The sequence below is a fragment of the Lycorma delicatula genome, chromosome 8, assembly GCF_047948215.1.
Source record: "Lycorma delicatula isolate Av1 chromosome 8, ASM4794821v1, whole genome shotgun sequence".
In the NCBI taxonomy this organism is placed as follows: domain Eukaryota; kingdom Metazoa; phylum Arthropoda; class Insecta; order Hemiptera; family Fulgoridae; genus Lycorma; species Lycorma delicatula.
Window position 1 is genome coordinate 139337172 of NC_134462.1, and position 19281 is coordinate 139356452.

Below are 19281 nucleotides of genomic sequence, written 5' to 3' on the forward strand. Positions count from 1 at the left end.
AACTTCCATTAAAATTAAAGAAGAAAAAATAAACTACATAAAAATGTGTACAATCAATTTTACTCTACCACTGAAACGGGTTCTTACAATATCAAATATTAAAAAAAATTGATTTTTACATTTATTCATTAAAAATAGCATATAATCAGTTAAGTTCCTTGCCTAAGCCATATCCATAATTCAACAGCGAATGAATGGTAGACAGTTAGTTTTATTGTGTGAAACAAATTTCAGTTTATTTTACATGTTTCTTAATAAATAATATTAAACTGCATATATATATATATATATATATATATATATATATATATAACATTACCTGACGTTTGATAATTTAGAGCTACCATTTGACAACCTGCATTCCACATTGGTACTGGATTATAATTTGATGAATCAATTCGTTGTCCTTTTGGATACACTCGACTTAACTGCGTCTGATACAAATAATAAATAATTAAAACTATAAAAAATATTATCAGCAAGCGATTAATTAAATAAGTCTATTAACATTTTATGAGGGATATCTTTAAATGCTAATGTAACGAATGAAAAAAGATCGGTGATAACAACCATTCTGACTTGGCTCTTCTTTTCCCTGATGTTTCAAGAGCTGTTTCCGGTCACATTGTTCACGACCATTTAGGCTTCAGAAAGGTTTGTGCATGTTGTGCGCTACACAGAAAAAGGTGATGAATTCTTTAATTCAATCGTTACCGATGATGAAACATGGATTTCATATTACACGGCAGTCAAGTCATCTTTAATGGCGTCAAGTCATTCAAAATGGCCTCATCCTCAATTACCAAACTGACCAACAAAGGTCAAGCCACAGCCATTTATTTGGACACAAACTGAAGGTCACAGTCTTTTGGGATTGGTTTAACATACTGCTGATTGATTTCATGCCGCAAACTCTACGTAAGTTACGGCGTGCCATTCAAAACTGACGACGTGGATGGCTGACCGACAGCATCGTCCTGGTGCACAATAATCCATGTGGGGAATTTACGATCACCCACCGTATAGTCCGGACTTAGCTCAGAAAATAAAATGTGCTGCAAGTAGTTTTCAGCTACATAAATAAAGTCTAACCATGGTGAACTCTTTGTGGCTTTCGTTTTGGACTAACACTACGTATTGAATGTTTTGGACTTCATTAAGACAGTTGAGTTCTCTATAATAATGGACCGGTACAATCGCATTCCTACTAACAGGAACTTGCTCGTGAAACACATTAAAGAATTTATGGTATTTATAAATTTTTAATTAAGATTTATTTGTACGATAATTCAACAAAACTTCAAATCTCGACTGAATTTAAAATCTAATTTAAAAAAAAAAAATTCTGTCTAATGACAAATCAACAAATCAAACCAAATCTTACAATAAAATCCTTTAAAACTTACTTCAAAATATTTTCAGTTTCAGGTATCTTTGCAACCATCTTTAGTGACTGGTGCTGCTGTATTTACCACGGTACCACGTGATCATACTGTAATTATGCAAACAAAATTTATAATATGGTTGAAATGTATGTTGAATTTGATTCGGGTAAATATGTTAAATTGAAGATTACCTGATGATATTTATGGAAAAATTTGCTTTCTTGCTGACACATTACTTTTTCAGCCTTTGTTTCTGGAAATGATGACATTTCATTATGAATAAATCCCTTTTGTCTCAGCCTATCTATGTTAAATGCAACTGAACGACAATAAATTATTAAATTAGACATTTCCTTTGCAATCCTCCATGTTCTTTCCATTTCCTTATTTTGATTTTCCTAGAAAAATAAAAAACACAATAAGTACAGTATAAAAATATAGCTCCAAATGCTAGTAATTTTCAAATTACCATTCAAATTAAATTTAAAAATCAATGTCGCTTGAAATAATCTAAAACAATTCAAACCGGATATGAAAAGTAAAAGGCGATAAGGCTACAATATTAAGCAATAAACTTCAGTAACACAATAGATGTCATCAGTAGTATTGAAATCATTTTCACTTTATTCAACTGGTATTCAATTTCACTTTAGATCACAATCGACGTAAAAACTTCTTTTACTATTACTATAAACTAAGAATGAATACATCAATTTCATGTGTGAAAATTGAATGTTTCTTACGAATTACGTATTTTACTAGTTGATGGAAATCTTGAAACATTTTTCTAACTTCTCAGTAATAAGGTTGGTTTTATTACAAAGTACTTCTCGGTAGTACGGATACATTAGTAACAAATTAATAAGGAATTTCAGATGAAATTAACATTGCATCTGAACAAATTCTTCATCAATATTTGAAACCAGAAAATTGTTTTACAATGAAATACTAATAAAAAAAAACATTTGTTACATAGCCACATTTGTTGCAACAATTCATTTCTATTGGATTTTCTGGAAAAAGAATGCTTATATGTCTGTTAAAGATTTAATATCAAGACAAAAACTAAGCTTGTTAACAAAAAAATTCAACTCTCAGTAAATTATACTAGTTTTAGAAAGAGAATCCATTAACTAAGTGAAATTTTTTTACAAATTAAGATTATAGTTTCGGTTTAGTTTATTCAGTTAAAATTTTTATCGAACAATAAACCGTAACACACTTCTTCTGCTTTTTGTAGTTATCTTCTCTGAAGCACTCATTTTAAAAGTTAATAAATATTAATTTCCTTCATACTGTTACAAAAAATATTTCTCTTGACTGAAATGCACTGATTAATAGTTGAAAAAAAATTGGATTAAGACTGATGCTTTGTAAATGCATCAGAGGAATGTCTATTTTATTATCAGAGATTTATAAATTTATCAAAAGTTTCTTCGCTATGCCTACTTTGCTTACTCCTTTAAGCTTGTTAAAGATTCATAACATGTTTTGCAGCATATAAAGGATGCAGCATAATTATTAATGGATGAGAAAAGTTAAGCGTCAAGAGTCTTAAAAAGATAGTCTGAAAAAAGAGAATACTATACTTTCATAAAAACTGTGTGAATCCCTTGTTATTGTTATTGCTTATTAGTTTGCTACTGTAGCTGCTTACTGAAAATACTTCCCACCTCATCTGTCTGCCACATTCAAAGAGCTAAATTAAAGATTCTATTTGCAACTTTTATTATTCTTACGACTCCTACAAATGAGCTTACAGTCTGACACTATTTATCACAAGTCTAGTTGTTTTTAAGTTCCTAGGTTAACTGCTGTAAACACTTTGTCTTGTTTCACCTTTTAACTTTTGTGAGATACATATTATAAATAAAATGTTTAAATATTATGCTAACATTTCTTATGTATTTACTTAAATGAAATACAGAAGGCTGTTGTTTTTAAAGTACACTCAAGAATATGACAACAACATCAGTAACTTTGATGTTTTGAGAGACTCACAGATTAATAATTTTCTACTGATAATCTATATATATGATTAGTTAAATGGTTTTAGTAAGAATGGTAATGAATGACAATAATCAAGAAATCTGTAGTTAGCGCTAAAGAATAAGAAAAAATAGTGTTTATTGAAATAATCTGTATTGATATATCAGTGATACTTTATCTAAATATATTTTTTTATCTTTAATTCTAAATTAGAATAATATAAATAATTCTGAATGAGACAATACAACGTTATGATTTTTCAAACAAAAATTGCCTGATAATTTACACCGGTTACCAGTCTTAGAAACAAACTGTTACTATAACTTTGCCAGTTTCACTTTGATAAGCCCCAAATCTATTTGCTGTTGCTCAAAGGCAAACTAATTTTGAAACAGTACATTCCCAGTTAACAGCTTGAATTTTATTGCTTAGGCTAGTCGCACTGAAAACAATTATTTCCACAGGAGGGTTAGGTTTATCAAGAGCTGCTGTTATTACTAGTTTTCGGGATACTCTAATAACAGTCATTATTATATTGATTTGGATGTAATGCATCGTGTCTTGCACTTACTTGCATGTTTTGGAGAGTAAAAAAACCTTATTTAATTTTATAGTTTGTAATACAAATATTTTAAATGGTCCAATTTAGATGAATAATTTTAATTTAGAACTAGAAATCCACAGGAATAGAACACAACAAATGAAAAAAACATAAACAGTGATAAGTGATTTGCTATTAAGTAAACTATTATTTCCATTAACTTACACAATATAAAGGTTAAATCATAATTCTTAAGACAATACCAGTACTAACCCGAGCACTAGCATTTTGAGCAGTTTCTTTAATAGCTGCCATCCAATCTGAAGCTTGTTCTCTTGATGGACAAGCCACTTCAAAAATGGTACACATATTTGGAATTTGTATTCTAAGAATAGACTCTAATCCTGGTCGTCCGATTGTACATAATTCAACAACAGCACCCATTACATCAAGGCTGCCTTTCTGTAAGCTGCCAAGTAACATGGAATCTGCAGACTAAAGCATAAAAATGAAATATTACACTTAAGAATATAAACAAATTAAGTAATCTCTTGTAGTTTAATGCACTTATAAATAAAAATAATCAAGAATTAAACTTTTTCAAGATAAAATAATAGTGAAACTTTCCATTTTTTCATCTTTAAATCTAGATAATGACAAATACCTGTTACTTACCATTCATTTATCGCTAGTTCTAATTCAATTAAAAATATATCATTTAAGAACATTATTCTTATAAAATATTCCAGAGGTAAACTAGCCCCCCATTCAAATCTCCGGGTGGGCACTACTAAGGAAGGGGTCACCAGAAAATTAAAAAATAACATTCCACACGTCGGAGGCGGAATGTTAGAAGTTTAAAAAAGGTTGGTAGGTTAGAAAATTTACAGAGGGAAATGGATAGGATAAATGTAGATGTAGTAGGAATAAGTGAGGTTCGGTGGGAAGAGAAAAACAAATTTTGGTCAGGTGATTTTAGAATAATTAACTCAGCTTCAAATAATGGGCAGGCAGGAGTAGGTTTCATAATGAACAAGAAGCTAGGGAAGAGAGTAGAGTATTTCAAAATGCATAGCGATAGAATCATTATAAAATAAACCTATTTGATAAAATAGGTTTAAATAGGTTTAGGTTTTGATAAACCGACAACAATCGTTAACGTCTATATGGCTACAAGCGCCCATGATGACGATGATGTAGAGTGTGTATACAAAGAAATTTATGAAGCAATTACACACATAAAAGGAGATGAAAATTAAATAATAGTTGGAGATTGGAATGCAAGCATTGGAAAAAGCAAGGAAGGAAATATAGTGGGTGAATACGGGCTGGGCAAAAGGAATGAAAGAGGGGACTTATAGAGTTTTGCATGAAGTATAATTTAGTAATTGCCAACACCCAGTTTAAAAATCATAATAGAAGAATATACACTTGGAAAAAGCCAGTATATCTATCTGATACTGCAAGGTATCAGATAGTTAAGCATCATGGTATATCATGGTTAAGCAGTTAAGCAAAGATATAGAAATCAACTTGTTGACTGTAAAACTTACCCTGGAGCAGACATTGATAGCGACCATAATTTAGTGATAATGAAATGTAGAATGGGGTTTAAAAACCTGAAGAAAAGATATCAGATGAATTGGTGGAATTTAGAGAAGCTTGAGGAAGAGGTGGTAAAGAAGATTTTTGAGGAGACATCGCAAGAGATCTGAGTAAAAAAGTAAGGTAGAAAATGTAGAAGAAGAATGGGAAAATGTTAAAAAGGAAATTCTTAAATCAGCAGAAGCGAACTTAGGCGGAACAAAGAGAACTGGTAGAAAACCTTGGGTTTCAGACGATATATTGCAGCTGATGGATGAACGTAGAAAATATATGAATACTAGTGATGAAGAAAGTAAAAGGAACTATCGACAATTAAGAAATACTATAAACAGGAAGTGCAAACTAGCGAAAGAAGAGTGGATTAAAGAAAAGTGTTCAGAAGTGGAAAGAGAAATGAACATTATAAAATAGACGGAGCATACAGGAAAGTTAAGGAAAATTTTGGGGGTACATAAATTAAAATCCAATAAAAAGAATTATTAAAATCCAATAAAAGAATGTGTTAAACAAAGATGTTACACCAATTTATAATACAAAAGGTAAAGTCGATAGATGGGTGGAATAATTTGAAGAGTTATATGGAGGAAATGAATTAGAAAATGGTGTTATAGAGGAAGAAGAGGAAGCTGAGGAGGATGAAATGGGAGAAGTAATACTGAGATCTGAATTTAAGAGAGCATTAAAAGATTTGAATGACAGAAAGGCTCCTGGAATAGACGGAATACCTGTAGAATTACTGCGCAGTGCAGGTGAGGAAGCGATTGATAGATTATACAAACTGGTGTGTAATATTTATGAAAAAGGAGAAGTTCCGTCAGACTCCAAAAAAAGTGTTATAGTCATGATACCAAAGAAAGCAGGGGCAGATAAATGTGAAGAATACAGAACAAGTAGTTTAACTAGTCATGCATCAAAAATCTTAACTAGAATTCTATAAAGAAAAATTGAGAGGAGAGTGGAAGAAGTGTTAGAAGACCAATTTGGTTTCAGGAAAAGTATAGGGAAGGGACAAGGGAAGCAATTTTAGGCCTCAGATTAAAGTAGAAGGAAGATTAAAGAAAAACAAACCAAAAAACATGGCGTTTATAGACCTAGAAAAGGCATTCGATAACGTAGACTGGAATAAAATGCTCAGCATTTTAAAAAAATTAGGGTTCAAATACAGAGATAGAAGAACAATTGCTAACATTTACAGGAACCACACAGCAACAGTAATAATTGAAGAACAAAAGAAAGAAGCCGTAATAAAAAAGGGAGTCTGAGAAGGATGTTCCCTATCCCCGTTACTTTTTAATTTTTACATAGAACTAGCAGTTAATGATGTTAAAGAACAATTTAGATCCGGAGTAACAGTATAAGGTGAAAAGATAAAGATGCTACGATTTGCTGATGTACAGTAATTCTAGTCGAGAGTAAAAAATATTTAGAAGGAACAATGAAGGCACAAATGAAGTCCTAGGCAAGAACTACCGCATGAAAATAAACAAGAACAAAATAAAAGTAATGAAATGTAGTAGAAATAACGAAGATGGAACGCTGAACGTAAAAATAGGAAATGAAAAGATTACGGAGGTAGAAGAATTTTGTTATTTGCGAAGTAGAATTACTAAAGATGGACGAAGCAGGAACGATATAAAATGTCGAATAACACAAGCGAAAAGAGCCTTCAGTAAGAAATATAATTTTTTTTACATCAAAAATTAATTTAAATGTCAGGAAAAGATTTTTGAAAGTATATGTTTGGAGTGTCGCTTTATATGGAAGTGAAACTTGGACGATCGGAGTATCTGAAAAGAAAAGATTACAAGCTTTTGAAATGTGGTGCTATAGGAGAATGTTAATAATCAGATGGGTGGATAAAGTGACAAATGAAGAGATGTTGCGGCAAATAGATGAAGAAAGAAGCATTTGGAAAAATATAGCTAAAAGAAGAGACAGACTTATAGGCCACATATTAAGGCATCCTGGAATAGTCGCTTTAATATTGGAGGGACAGGTAGAAAGAAAAAATTGTGTAGGCAGGGAACATTTGGAATATGTAAAACAAATTGTTAGGGATCTAGGATGTAGGGGGTACACCGAAATGAAACGACTAGCACTAGAATTCTAAAAAATTCTTATAAAAACATATTATATAGCCATGTATATAAATAATTTTTTTTTTTAAATTAGAATCCTCATCTCGATATAGAGAAATTTCATAAGAAAAAATTACTATACTAAGAAATATTAAAATCTATCAAACTAGTAAGCACCGCAACATTATGAACTAACTGTAAGAGTTACATACTAAGTAATATGCAAAAATAATTTACACGAATTTCAGTAAAGAGGCCAGTCAATAAACTATGAATAAGAATGGAACAGACCAAAGATCAATCTCTATGCAAGAGCTTTATAAATCTGTAGATTTTAAATTGATATTTTTTTTAATATCTAGAAAGATAAGTTTTCCTTTGTAATATGCTGATCTATTAATTACATAGTGTACGGGCAGCTTTCAAGAATAAATTCAATGTTTATATTAAATATCTTTAATTTATTGCAATAAACACAAAATGCAGAATGCGATCTATCAAGAGCAATGCATGATCCGAATCAACAAATTATTGAAATGTAGGCTGAACAATCTTTTATAATAAGTAATATATAAAAATTGGTATACTCAATAAATCTGGGCAAACATTTGTTTTGAATGAAATATTTTTTGATATGAATTACCGCAAAATATAAACAATGAGGAGCGCTTTAAAAAAAAAAAGAAGAGTATTATATTCATACAACACAGCCTGAGGAATTTAATTGTTTAGTAATTTTTGTAACTTCTTTTTAAAGCACTGATTAACTGCTATTGAGCTTTATTTTTCAGCTAAAATTCAGTTTACAACTAACAGATTTATTGTAGGTATATTATGATCATTATGAATTCTTTATATCATTGTTTCCACTTAGTATCTGCCAAAAACAAAAAAAAAAATAACAGTCCAAGTACTATTAGTCAACTACATAATGGAACTGTAACATTGAAACTAAATTGTGACTTTTTTCTAAAATAAAAAATAAAAATTGTAATCTATCAGATATTTTGGGTATAAAGAAGCCAGAAGTGGTATCGACTAATTAAACACATGAAAAATTAAATCCCATTAACAGATAGTATCTGCAGATGGGATTTGCATATCAGAGTATTAAAATAAAACGGGTCAGTTTCAACATCAGATAACTTCTGAAACCAGAAGTTACCGTACAACACAAACTGCAACAATAGTCACTGCAATGACAAAAATATAAAATGAATTGGAGAAGGGAACTGGGCAAGACTGTATAATAAATTGACACCTGAAAACCTTACAACTCCATTGCAAAACATCTGGAACAACTTCTGGTAAAAGTTATCCTTTGGATGGTTGTTTTACTCTTCTGATACTTGCTAACAACCATAGAGTCAACATTTTAAAATTAAAAAAAAAAAAAATATTGATATTATACCAAATACTAAGTTAAATAGTTTTATTATTATAGTTACATTTTCATCTCTCTCCTGTTGTGGTTCAATTTCTTCAACATAGCTCGATGGAAACCATTGCTGCTTTTTACCTCCATAGTCTCCTTTCCACCAACCCCCATCTTGTTTGATAACATTTATTATTACAGCATGTTTACAAAATGATAATTCATCTTCATGCCTCGCCTTATAATCATAAACTGCTTTCACTGTGACCTGAAATTAAAATGTTAAATTTATAAATTATCCCTGAAACTATAAATTAATTCTACTGCAGTAGGGTATAAAACTGATGATTCAAATGATGATGAGTTGCAAAATTTTATAAACCATATCAGTCAAGAAATTTGAATGATACTCGAGGAATTGTTATACCACAGAAAATTTCCATATTTAATAACTCACGATACAATTGATGTCACCTGTACAAACCTCACAATATGTTTATTACTCCCATATTCACATTAGGACATTGCATCCATCCACGTTTGTCTTTGCTATCTTGATTTTCTTCTACCATGTGGTACCCAATCCAAAACTTTCTTAGGGGGACTTTTGATAGCAAAACAGGCACAAAAATTTATCTTTCAGAAAATAAAGTGTAAGGGATATAACCATAAAAAAATAATTTAACGTCAAAGAAATAAATTTTGCATATGAATCGCAGCTGATATATGAATCGCGCACTGTAAAGGAATATAAAGATAAATAGAAAATAAATTAAAACTCAAATGAAAGCCTGATTTCTAGAATTTAAAAATGCTTTTCAATTTCTGCAACATAATCACCCAAAACACATCAATACTGTATACTACTTTAAACTTATAACAACGCCGTATAAATTAAATAGAATGTAATGCACTGGAGCATTAGCAAAAGACATGAAGTATTCACATTTAACCTAGCATTCTTCAAATGAATATGAAAAAATAGATGCTGAACACGCTTTTAACAATAATTTCTACTTGCTAAAACCAAAACCAAATTAAATAAAATCTGATTCACATAAAAATGGCATTACTGAATGATGTAATCAAAACTACCATTTTATCACTTTCCTCTCGTTACTCAACCTTCAAGCAGACCCTCAAGCAGAGTAACAACGAAAATTCATCTGATAAATTATCCTCTCTAAAACCAGCTGTACAAACTTCTCACTTGTTAAATTTATAAAATAAGGTTAAATTTGTTAAGTTAAATAAATTTAATTTTACATTTAAAATTACATTTCATTCTAATTTAGTATTAATTTTCATTCAAGTTTACTAATTTTACAATGTATTTTGTTTTAAATATAAGTTTTAGTCAAGAATCTTTATGTTCTTTTATGTAAAGCAAGAGAATAGCATAAATTTGTTATATATGCTGTTAAATCATGTAATTAATGAATTCTAGTTCATAAAAAACAAACAACTCATTTACTTATTTAAAAATTATTATTGTAATTTTGTAAATTAGAATAATATCTACAAGACATATAGAAGTTAATAGACCTGTACTTCATTAATGTACGATGTCATCTGCCAGTTAGGTATAAGGTGAAAAGCTAATACAATAACACTTGTTAGCAGAAACTACCGTGATATGAAAGCCAAAACCAGTGCCAGGCATTGGGCTTTCAACATAATACGTGAACTATTAATGATTTTTTTTCTGGAGTATTGTGAGAAAGCTGATGTGCAGAAAAAAATTGTTTATTACCTTTGATGCAAAACTAGTCGGATCGATGTAACCAGGTGTTCCAGATGTCAATACATCATCCAATTCCTACAAAAAGAAGAAATGTTAAAAATGTAAAACTTAGATGAATACAAATAAACAAAGTTATAGTAGATTTGCAATGTCAAACGACACTTTACAAAAATATACCGATGTTAAAAATAGATTATACAACATATGTGATCTTGTATATACAAACTGGCTGACCAACCAGTTGATAATGTTTGTATTCTGTTTCCAACGACTAGTAACATTTAAAAATTTATTTACAATTATTATTATTATATAACAAAATCCAATTTTTCAATATATTTTATAAATATAATCAGCCTTCTGAAATGGAATTCTTAAAAATAAAAATTAAGATGAAGAAAGGTAAAATAAAATATGAGGAATGTTAATCTCATCTCATACTAAGATGAGATTATTGAATATGAGAATTAAATAAGCAAGACATTATTATGGGTATACGATAAAATTGGAAATGAAAAATGAGTATCTAATAATGAGTTTATTAAATTACGAAAACGGAAAACACCATCTGGAAAAGATATGACTAAACAAACTGAAAAAGAATTTTGTTAAGAATTATGTTAATTTTGGAAAAACAGAAGCAAAATGAGATAATTTCTGAAGAAACTATTACAAGAAGAAAAGATATACCACAAAAATTGTTTTATAACAGAATAATAAAGTTTAAAAACTGTTATCTCTGTCCCAAATCTATTGTTTCATCTAGAGTAAACAAAACAAGATGATCATAAAACTTAATAGTTCTACCATACAAATAACTATAAATGATAATTAACAGTAAACAATAAAGTTTTATGTAATTTAGCAAAACAAATGCTATACAAACAGAATAATTAATAAGTAAGATTGTACATACTAAAATATTAATTAAAACAATACATTACCAGCAACCCAGCAGATCTTCGTGCAACTTCTTCAGTTACTGGACAAGATAATTTTACTTTTCTATATAATGGATGTCTTTCATAATAACTAACTAAATCAACAAGACTTTCAAACTGGATAGTACCGATTGTGTACAACCTTCCTTCAAGTTTAATACGACAATGTTTAATTTTCTTCTCTGCTCTGTAAAACAAACATTAAATTGATAATATAAAAATATTACACCGCTTTAATTGCTTTAGAGCAACTGCCAAAGGATCACAAGTTAAAATAACTCCTACAAAAAATGAAATGCTTTTAGAAAACTGTTTATTGATGTGTAGCTATTTTAACCCGAGCAAAATATTCTCTTTTACATTAAGAACTACGCTTTAAAAATACTTCAATAGCAATTTGATAATGAGTTGCTGACTTCCTCTTTAGTAATAAGAGACCTTTTTTTATAAAAATGTTTATCTTTGTGTCCGTTAACATCAAACATCTGTATCTGTCCTATAATAGATATACCTGCACGCACAAACACACATGCACGCGCACACATTAATACAATTATATAATTCTTTATTATGTGATAATTAATATTTTACCTTTTAAAAAATATTTAATTTATTTTCTTGAATTTGATCTTGCCTAAAACTAAAATAAAATTTTGGACTAAATACGTCAAATGGTTTCCTTCTGCAGAATAACTTGAATGAATTTGTCCCATATATAAAATTATAAGATAAATTTAAACATAATAACAGATAATTTGGGTATTTATCAATATTGATAGAAATCAACTGTAGCCCAAAATTAGATGAAGACTGGTCAAAAATTAGTTAGAAACCAAAATTTAAAAAGTCTTTGGAAAACTCAACAATGGAGGAATTCCAGTGTGAACCATATCTAGCATCGTTTTAGAATTTTAGCTTTATTAAAAATCTGTGGATGAAAATTATCTATCATAAAACCAATTAAATACTCATCAAAATTGTATTTAATGAAAGAAATACTTCCATGATTAATTGAAGAATCGTGTTATTTCTTGTCTTTCTTTAGTTAAATTTTTATGTTCTATAACCCTAAACATAAGTAAAGAGCTGAACTAAGTAACAAGAAAATGTTGAAAAAGAGAATACATGGTTGTCGATAGTAAAAGACTTTTGGCTATGAACAGTTTTTGAATATTTTGTTTTCCAATATATGACACTATGTATAATGGACAGAGATTTGGTCACAGTGAACAGTCTGAGCTGAGAGTTCAGGTGATTAAGATCATTCTTAAACTAACGTTCTATCGGGATGATCTAAAATAATAATACTGCATAGTTTTTTTATACTATAATTCATAATTATAAATACTGCATGTATTTTTGGACACATTTTTTATGGTTAGAAGGAACAATGTTTTTAGCAGTTTTGTTGACTTCACTTGTCAACCCGTTTGAGTAACAAAATAAATTTTATATGGTTTTAAAATAAAACCATATAAAAAGTTCTTACTGCAGTAAATATTTCAGATTTTTGCCACCAGTCCCACATGTGGTTTTTGGACCCCAAAACTGAGACATAATCAAAATCTTAAGATTTGGCAGCCATTTTTTTTTAATGAATGAGATTCAGTAACAGTCCAATTATTTTTATAAGTACTACTAGTACCTAAGAGTTAAAAAGTAAAAATAGACCTGTTACCTTAAGCCCTTCATTATTTATTTTGGGCCTAAAATTTGAAAAAAAATTTTTAAATATTACAAGATTTGGATTATATAACAAAATGAATTTTGAGTACAAGTAAAGATGAAGTTTCATCTTTACTCTTTTCAAAAAGCCTTTTTTGACCTCTGTATGATGTAAAATAAGAATGCCTACACCTCATGGGAAAAGTGACAAAAATGGCTGTTTTTACCTGTTGGCGAGTTAGAAAATAGTCTTACTCAAGAAAACATTTTTTTTTAAATATAAAATAATATTTTTTGGCCACTACAAGGTGGATAGCTATCATATACCAAATATCATCAAAATCAAAAATAGTGATGCAACAAAATTTTTGAAAATTTGTTGAATTAAAATGGAATGCCCCCTTATAAAGTGCCATATGCACTGTTCTCCAAAATGATTGAAAAGAATTGAAGCGTTCTACCTTGAAGTCTTCTGACCAGCACGCAAGATTGTGGAACATCATGCTGATTATTTATGTACAATTTGTTTAATTATTCTAAGATGCCTGACTTTGATATATTATTATGGATAGCTGCAGTTGCTTGATACTGTGACCCATTTCTGAACCTATGATAGCATATTAATAATTTTTCTTCTGTACTTAACTCCTTAAGAGGTTGGTTTCAATGCATCTGCAATTATGATAATTTTTATAAACTCAATATTTTAGAAAAACATAAGATTGTCTAAGCTAAGAGGTAATTTAGGAAGCTATTCCTCTCATCATGAGTGTAGCAGTTGGAACTACTGAGGTTATTTACGAGTTTGAACACAATTTAACTCTGGAAGGACCTCAAATAAAAAAAACCTTCACACTAAAGAACCAAAGAGCTAATTCCACACTATAACAGAGATTATAATATAATTTAATTTAATAAATAAGAGTTTTTTTAAAAATACAATAGTAGAATTTAGTATTAAACCTGAATGAAATTGCAAACGCGTTGTTGTCTTTATCGCTTGGTCGAACTAAGAATGCTCCAACAGTGGGTACTCTTTTTAGCAATTCTTCAGCTGTAGTACGAGTAGCCTGAGGATGATACCATTCTTTATCTTCATGTTTTTTTGGTTGAGGAACTGGTTCATTTAATGTGATGAGAAATTCCTAAAATCATAAAATAATCACAATTATTATTCAAAGGACAATAATGTTACTAATGGTAGATTTGAAAAGAAAAATTGGTTCAAATTAAAAGAATCCAGTTTACAAAACTTATTTACATTATTTCATAATTTATATGAACATCCATATACCTAATCGTGAAGAAGGAAGTGTACAACACTTTTTTTATCCCACGATTCTGTATATCAACTAACATCTGAAGAAACAAAACCCTGAAATATATTTTCTTAGTTTAGCAAATAGTACATGAATTGGTTCTAATAGGTCACTGAAATTAAGCAATGACTTCAGTTTCATATCAGAAAAAAATATATTCTGCTTGTAACAAAACAGTTTTAGCTAACTGTTGTAATAGTAAACCATCATTAAAATATAAACATAGAAATGCATATGCACATGACATTATTTTAATTATTTTAAAATTTTAAGAGAATTAATGGTTCATTCAAAAGATTTAAGATTATCTCTGTAGAGTGTAATGCAAAAAACTGAATGTAATGTTAAAAACAGGATGCACATTTACTAGTCAGTAAATAATACACTATTATTTTTTATGTATAAAACAGTCAGTGCACAATGTGATATTAAATGGGTGGATGCATTTTTATCGAGTACAAGAAGCAAACTGTATTTTAAGTTCTAATACTGTCTCCATATCAAAATATAGACTATTACTACTATCACTAAACGCACGTCATCATATTATACATGTTTACAATATCATATTATACATTCAAGAATGTTTATTTTGTTTTAGTTGTCAGTCGCTTAACTCTCTTCCATATTTCACCATTCTTTTTACTATTCAGCAAAGTTTTATTTTATTATTTCTCAATTTTTTTTTATTCTCATAAACTTAAAACTTAAAACAAAAAATACAAGAACTAACAAAAGGATTTTCAAAGAAACACATTCCTTTTCATTAATAATACATTTTATAAGTTTACAAATATTTAATTTAAATTCAACTAATACCACCAAAATTGTTCAATAAATGGGAAGAACACTTTATGTAAAAAGTATAATATTGCTTTTAATTTGTTGTTATTATTAAACTGGTCAACAAAATATAATTTTTTGTTTATTAAATAAGAGTGAATGGCTGATTCTTATAGTATTTTTTATGCTGATTTCATATATCTTTTTATATATATTTTTTTTCTATTGGGCTCAGCTTTTTTGTAATTAAAATTTCTTTTGAAACAAAAGATGTATGGTGAACGTAATATTGACAATACATTACATACATTTTGTACTCGCCTATTTTTTTTATTTTCTGCTGTAATTTGCTGTAGGTAGATTCCTCTTTAGATTTCTACAGTAGTTAACTAACATTTCTGGGTTCAATTTTCCCTGGTATTGTTTCCATTGTAGATATCTCCTGGCGAAAGCCTTTTCCATGTTCACCACTGATGGTGCCAATATTGTTAGGGAAAAAATCCGAATGTGAATGTAAGAAATTAATTTTGAGTGACATGTTACACCCAAGTTCTTTGTAGTTTTGAAGTAGTTCACTCAAAAGTTCTCTGTAGTTACTGGCCTTATGGGTTCCAAGGAAGTTGGTTTTTTAATTGTGGTCTCTAACAAATATAACTTCCTTTATTTTAGCATAGTTTATATTAGGGAATTTGTTTATTAGAAACTGGAACCCTGCACCATTACAATCCATTGTTTAGCAAAATTTTTGAATAAACCTAGCTTAGCGTGTAGTGGTGGAAGATAAACTTTTTCTGGTTTTACTAATGCCTGACTAACAACATTCTTCTCTCCTACAGTCAGTACCTCTCTCTTTGGCCACTGCTCTTTTATGTAATGGTTTTTCCTATCCCTGCTGTCCCAATCACACAAAAAGCAACAGAACATAGTGTATTCAAGTTGCAGTCCAAGTAAAAGCCCTATTACTTTCAGATCTCTATAAATATGCCATAAACATTTCCATACTGAATCCTGTTCAATACAAGTTTCATATTTTCATAAGACTCCTTTATGTGAACAGCATATGATAGTGGTATTGATGGATATTTATTTCCAATGTGAAGTACAACAATTTTTAAACTAAACTTTGATAAATCAATAAAAAGTCACCGTTTGTCAGGATGGTGCATATGTCCCAATGCTTCCAGTAGAGTCCATATCATTACAGTATACAAAGATTTTGTACTGAGAGAAGATATATGAAAATTCTGACTGTCTGTCACAGAAAGCACTTATTTTAGTTTTTTTTTTTTTTTTTTTTTTTTTTATTGTGAAAGATACCTTTTCAATCTTAATGCCAGTACTTGAGTTTGATTCTTTGATAAATTTAGATAACGAACCAAATTATTTAATTCTGACCGATTAATTAAATGGGGTTCAATGTATTTATTTTCTAAAAAGTTTGGATCTCTTTCTTCATTGCCTGATAAGTCAGCACAAGATTCAACATTTTCATCTTCATCTAAGTTCCATGTTTCTGGTAGTACTGGAATTGGAAGCTCTTGGCTATATGGCAATGGTTGCACGGCAGAGGGAATATCAGGGAATTAAACAGTATGTCTAGTTTTAGCTGTTATCCCAGTTATCATTATTAACAAAACTAACGGTCTGTGGTGCGATCCTTCAGTTCTCTCCAAACCACTGGAAGTGCACTCACTTTACTGAACAAAATATAGTCACAAATACGAAAGCCAGCTATAAAACTGTTACATACGCAAGAACTTGCAATTGAATGAGAATTAAAAATATTTCCCTATTCTACATGACAGTTTATAAGTAAATAACACAACAGAGATATCTAATGAGTGGATGACATGTTTATAGTAAAATGAAAATAGGAAGAATGAGTCGCATTCTTGTTCATTTTAATTAGTGTGTAAATAATAAACATAATGACTAATGTCGTAACAAATCAATGGGACAAAAATTAAGGGATTGAAATAAATAAACAAAAGCTATTTATTTGATAGATAATACAATAAAATATGTTCACAAAATGCTATGTTTATGGAGTTAATGCTGATACTACCTGAAAATAAGAATGGTGATTACAAAAAATCTAATCCTAATAAAAGAATTCTGATTCCACATTTTTTAAATCAGCATGAAATATACTATAAGAATCAGTTACTCACTCTCATTTAACACAATCAGTGTTATTGCTAATTAATCATTTATCAACAAAGTAAAATCTCATTCAAAAAAAAAACAATCAACTAATGATACTTCCTCAGACACTGTTCAACCTTTTAAGACACTAGGGAATATATTTGTTACAACTGATAACAAAACAACTATTTCAATACTAGCTAATGTTATTTATCAGCAACATACTACTCAAAATAATTCTGTCAACTAAATTCAATCATAAAAAAAAATCATAAGTGAAAAAGTAAAAATAGTAATAATAAATTAAAAAAATTATGTAAGTACAAAATAACACAATGCTATTCACTACTGTCTTTGTTTATTGAACAATATTTGTTGATATTAATTATATTTATATAAATAACAATTACATTTATTGTATAAGCAAAAATAAAAAATAATTAGCAACTGCCAACAAATAACTTCTACTCATACATAATCAGTATTGATACTAGGCTAACATTATCTCAGTTTATAATTTAATACAATTTACAGATGCGAATGAATCTACTTTTCAAAAAAAAACTCCATGATAATTTTTATAATTCAAAAGTATGAAAAGCAGTAAATACATAAAATAAATACAATATGCTGCAAGGTAACTACTGCGCCAGATAAAAATCAATAAATCGTCAGAAGCTCACTGAAGAATCAACAAGCAAAGGTAAGGTGATGGTGAATTGCTTATGTAATACCTAGTATTTTGTAAATAAATTAAGTCGGTAATTCTGAAGAAAGCACTATTAACTAGATCCCACGAAAATACCAATCAGTAGTGCAAAATCATTGAAAACCTCTCTTCTTAAGTATTTGAATCCGGTATACACACACATTGATCTGCCAGAAATTATGCAAATAAACATGCTACATATTAATGAAAATTGAGAACAGCAAACAAAAAGAGTCAGTCATATTGAGAATCTTTTTTTAAACCTTATTTAAGATAAGACAAGAATTCTATTAGTGAAACGAAAATTTTAAAAAATTATAGTAGGTACAACTTTAAAAAAACTGCATGAAATATAACAACTTCAGATCCTAAATCAAAATCAGCAGTTTTTCAAACATAAGTGTTAATCACAAAATGTGGTTTAAAAACTTGTGCAATTATAAGACCTTTTTTGTGCAATAATTTATCAAATTTTTAAACCAAAAATTTATTTAAAAACATCTGTAAAAAAATACACAGAATTTTTTAAAAATATTCTGTGATCTGTCCCAATTGTCAAAATCTTTTTTTTTTTTTATTGTGTTCATACACTTGTCCCTAAAGTATATTTACATTGGTAGCTTACTGGATGCTTAGTTTACTGTTGGCGTTTAAAAGGGTTACATGTGAATTTTTAACTTGTGGAAAAAATGAAACAAAGAATTTGCATAAAATTTTGCTTTAAGAATGGAATAAAATGCAGCATCACATTGGAAAAGTTGAATGTTGCTTTTGGTAATTCTTCTACGAATAAAACAAGTGTTTATAAGTGGTACAAATGATTTCAAGAGGGCTGTGAAGATGTTAAAGATGACTAGTCCTAGATGTCCCAGCACATCAACATCCAATGACAATGTCATTGAATGTCAATGACATTCAATGTGTACTGATGATGCTGGCACATCATTTTGCTCATGCCAAGCAATTTTTTCAGATGTTTTGGACATGAAATGTCTGGTAGCA

General features: G+C 29.3%; 1 protein-coding gene across 3 annotated transcripts in view; it reads right to left on the bottom strand.

The window, feature by feature from the left end:
• Positions 1-19281, bottom strand: part of sl (small wing phospholipase C gamma 1) — a 70692-nt gene that overhangs the window by 9656 nt on the left and 41755 nt on the right. For all 3 annotated transcript variants that reach the window (XM_075373236.1, XM_075373237.1, XM_075373238.1), the window contains exons 13-19: positions 14287-14468; positions 11662-11845; positions 10727-10792; positions 9047-9241; positions 4189-4410; positions 1577-1783; positions 320-434 (exon numbers count right to left, since the gene is read on the bottom strand). In XM_075373236.1, the coding sequence (XP_075229351.1) occupies positions 320-434; positions 1577-1783; positions 4189-4410; positions 9047-9241; positions 10727-10792; positions 11662-11845; positions 14287-14468 (1171 nt within the window). The remainder of the gene's footprint in view (positions 1-319; positions 435-1576; positions 1784-4188; positions 4411-9046; positions 9242-10726; positions 10793-11661; positions 11846-14286; positions 14469-19281) is intronic.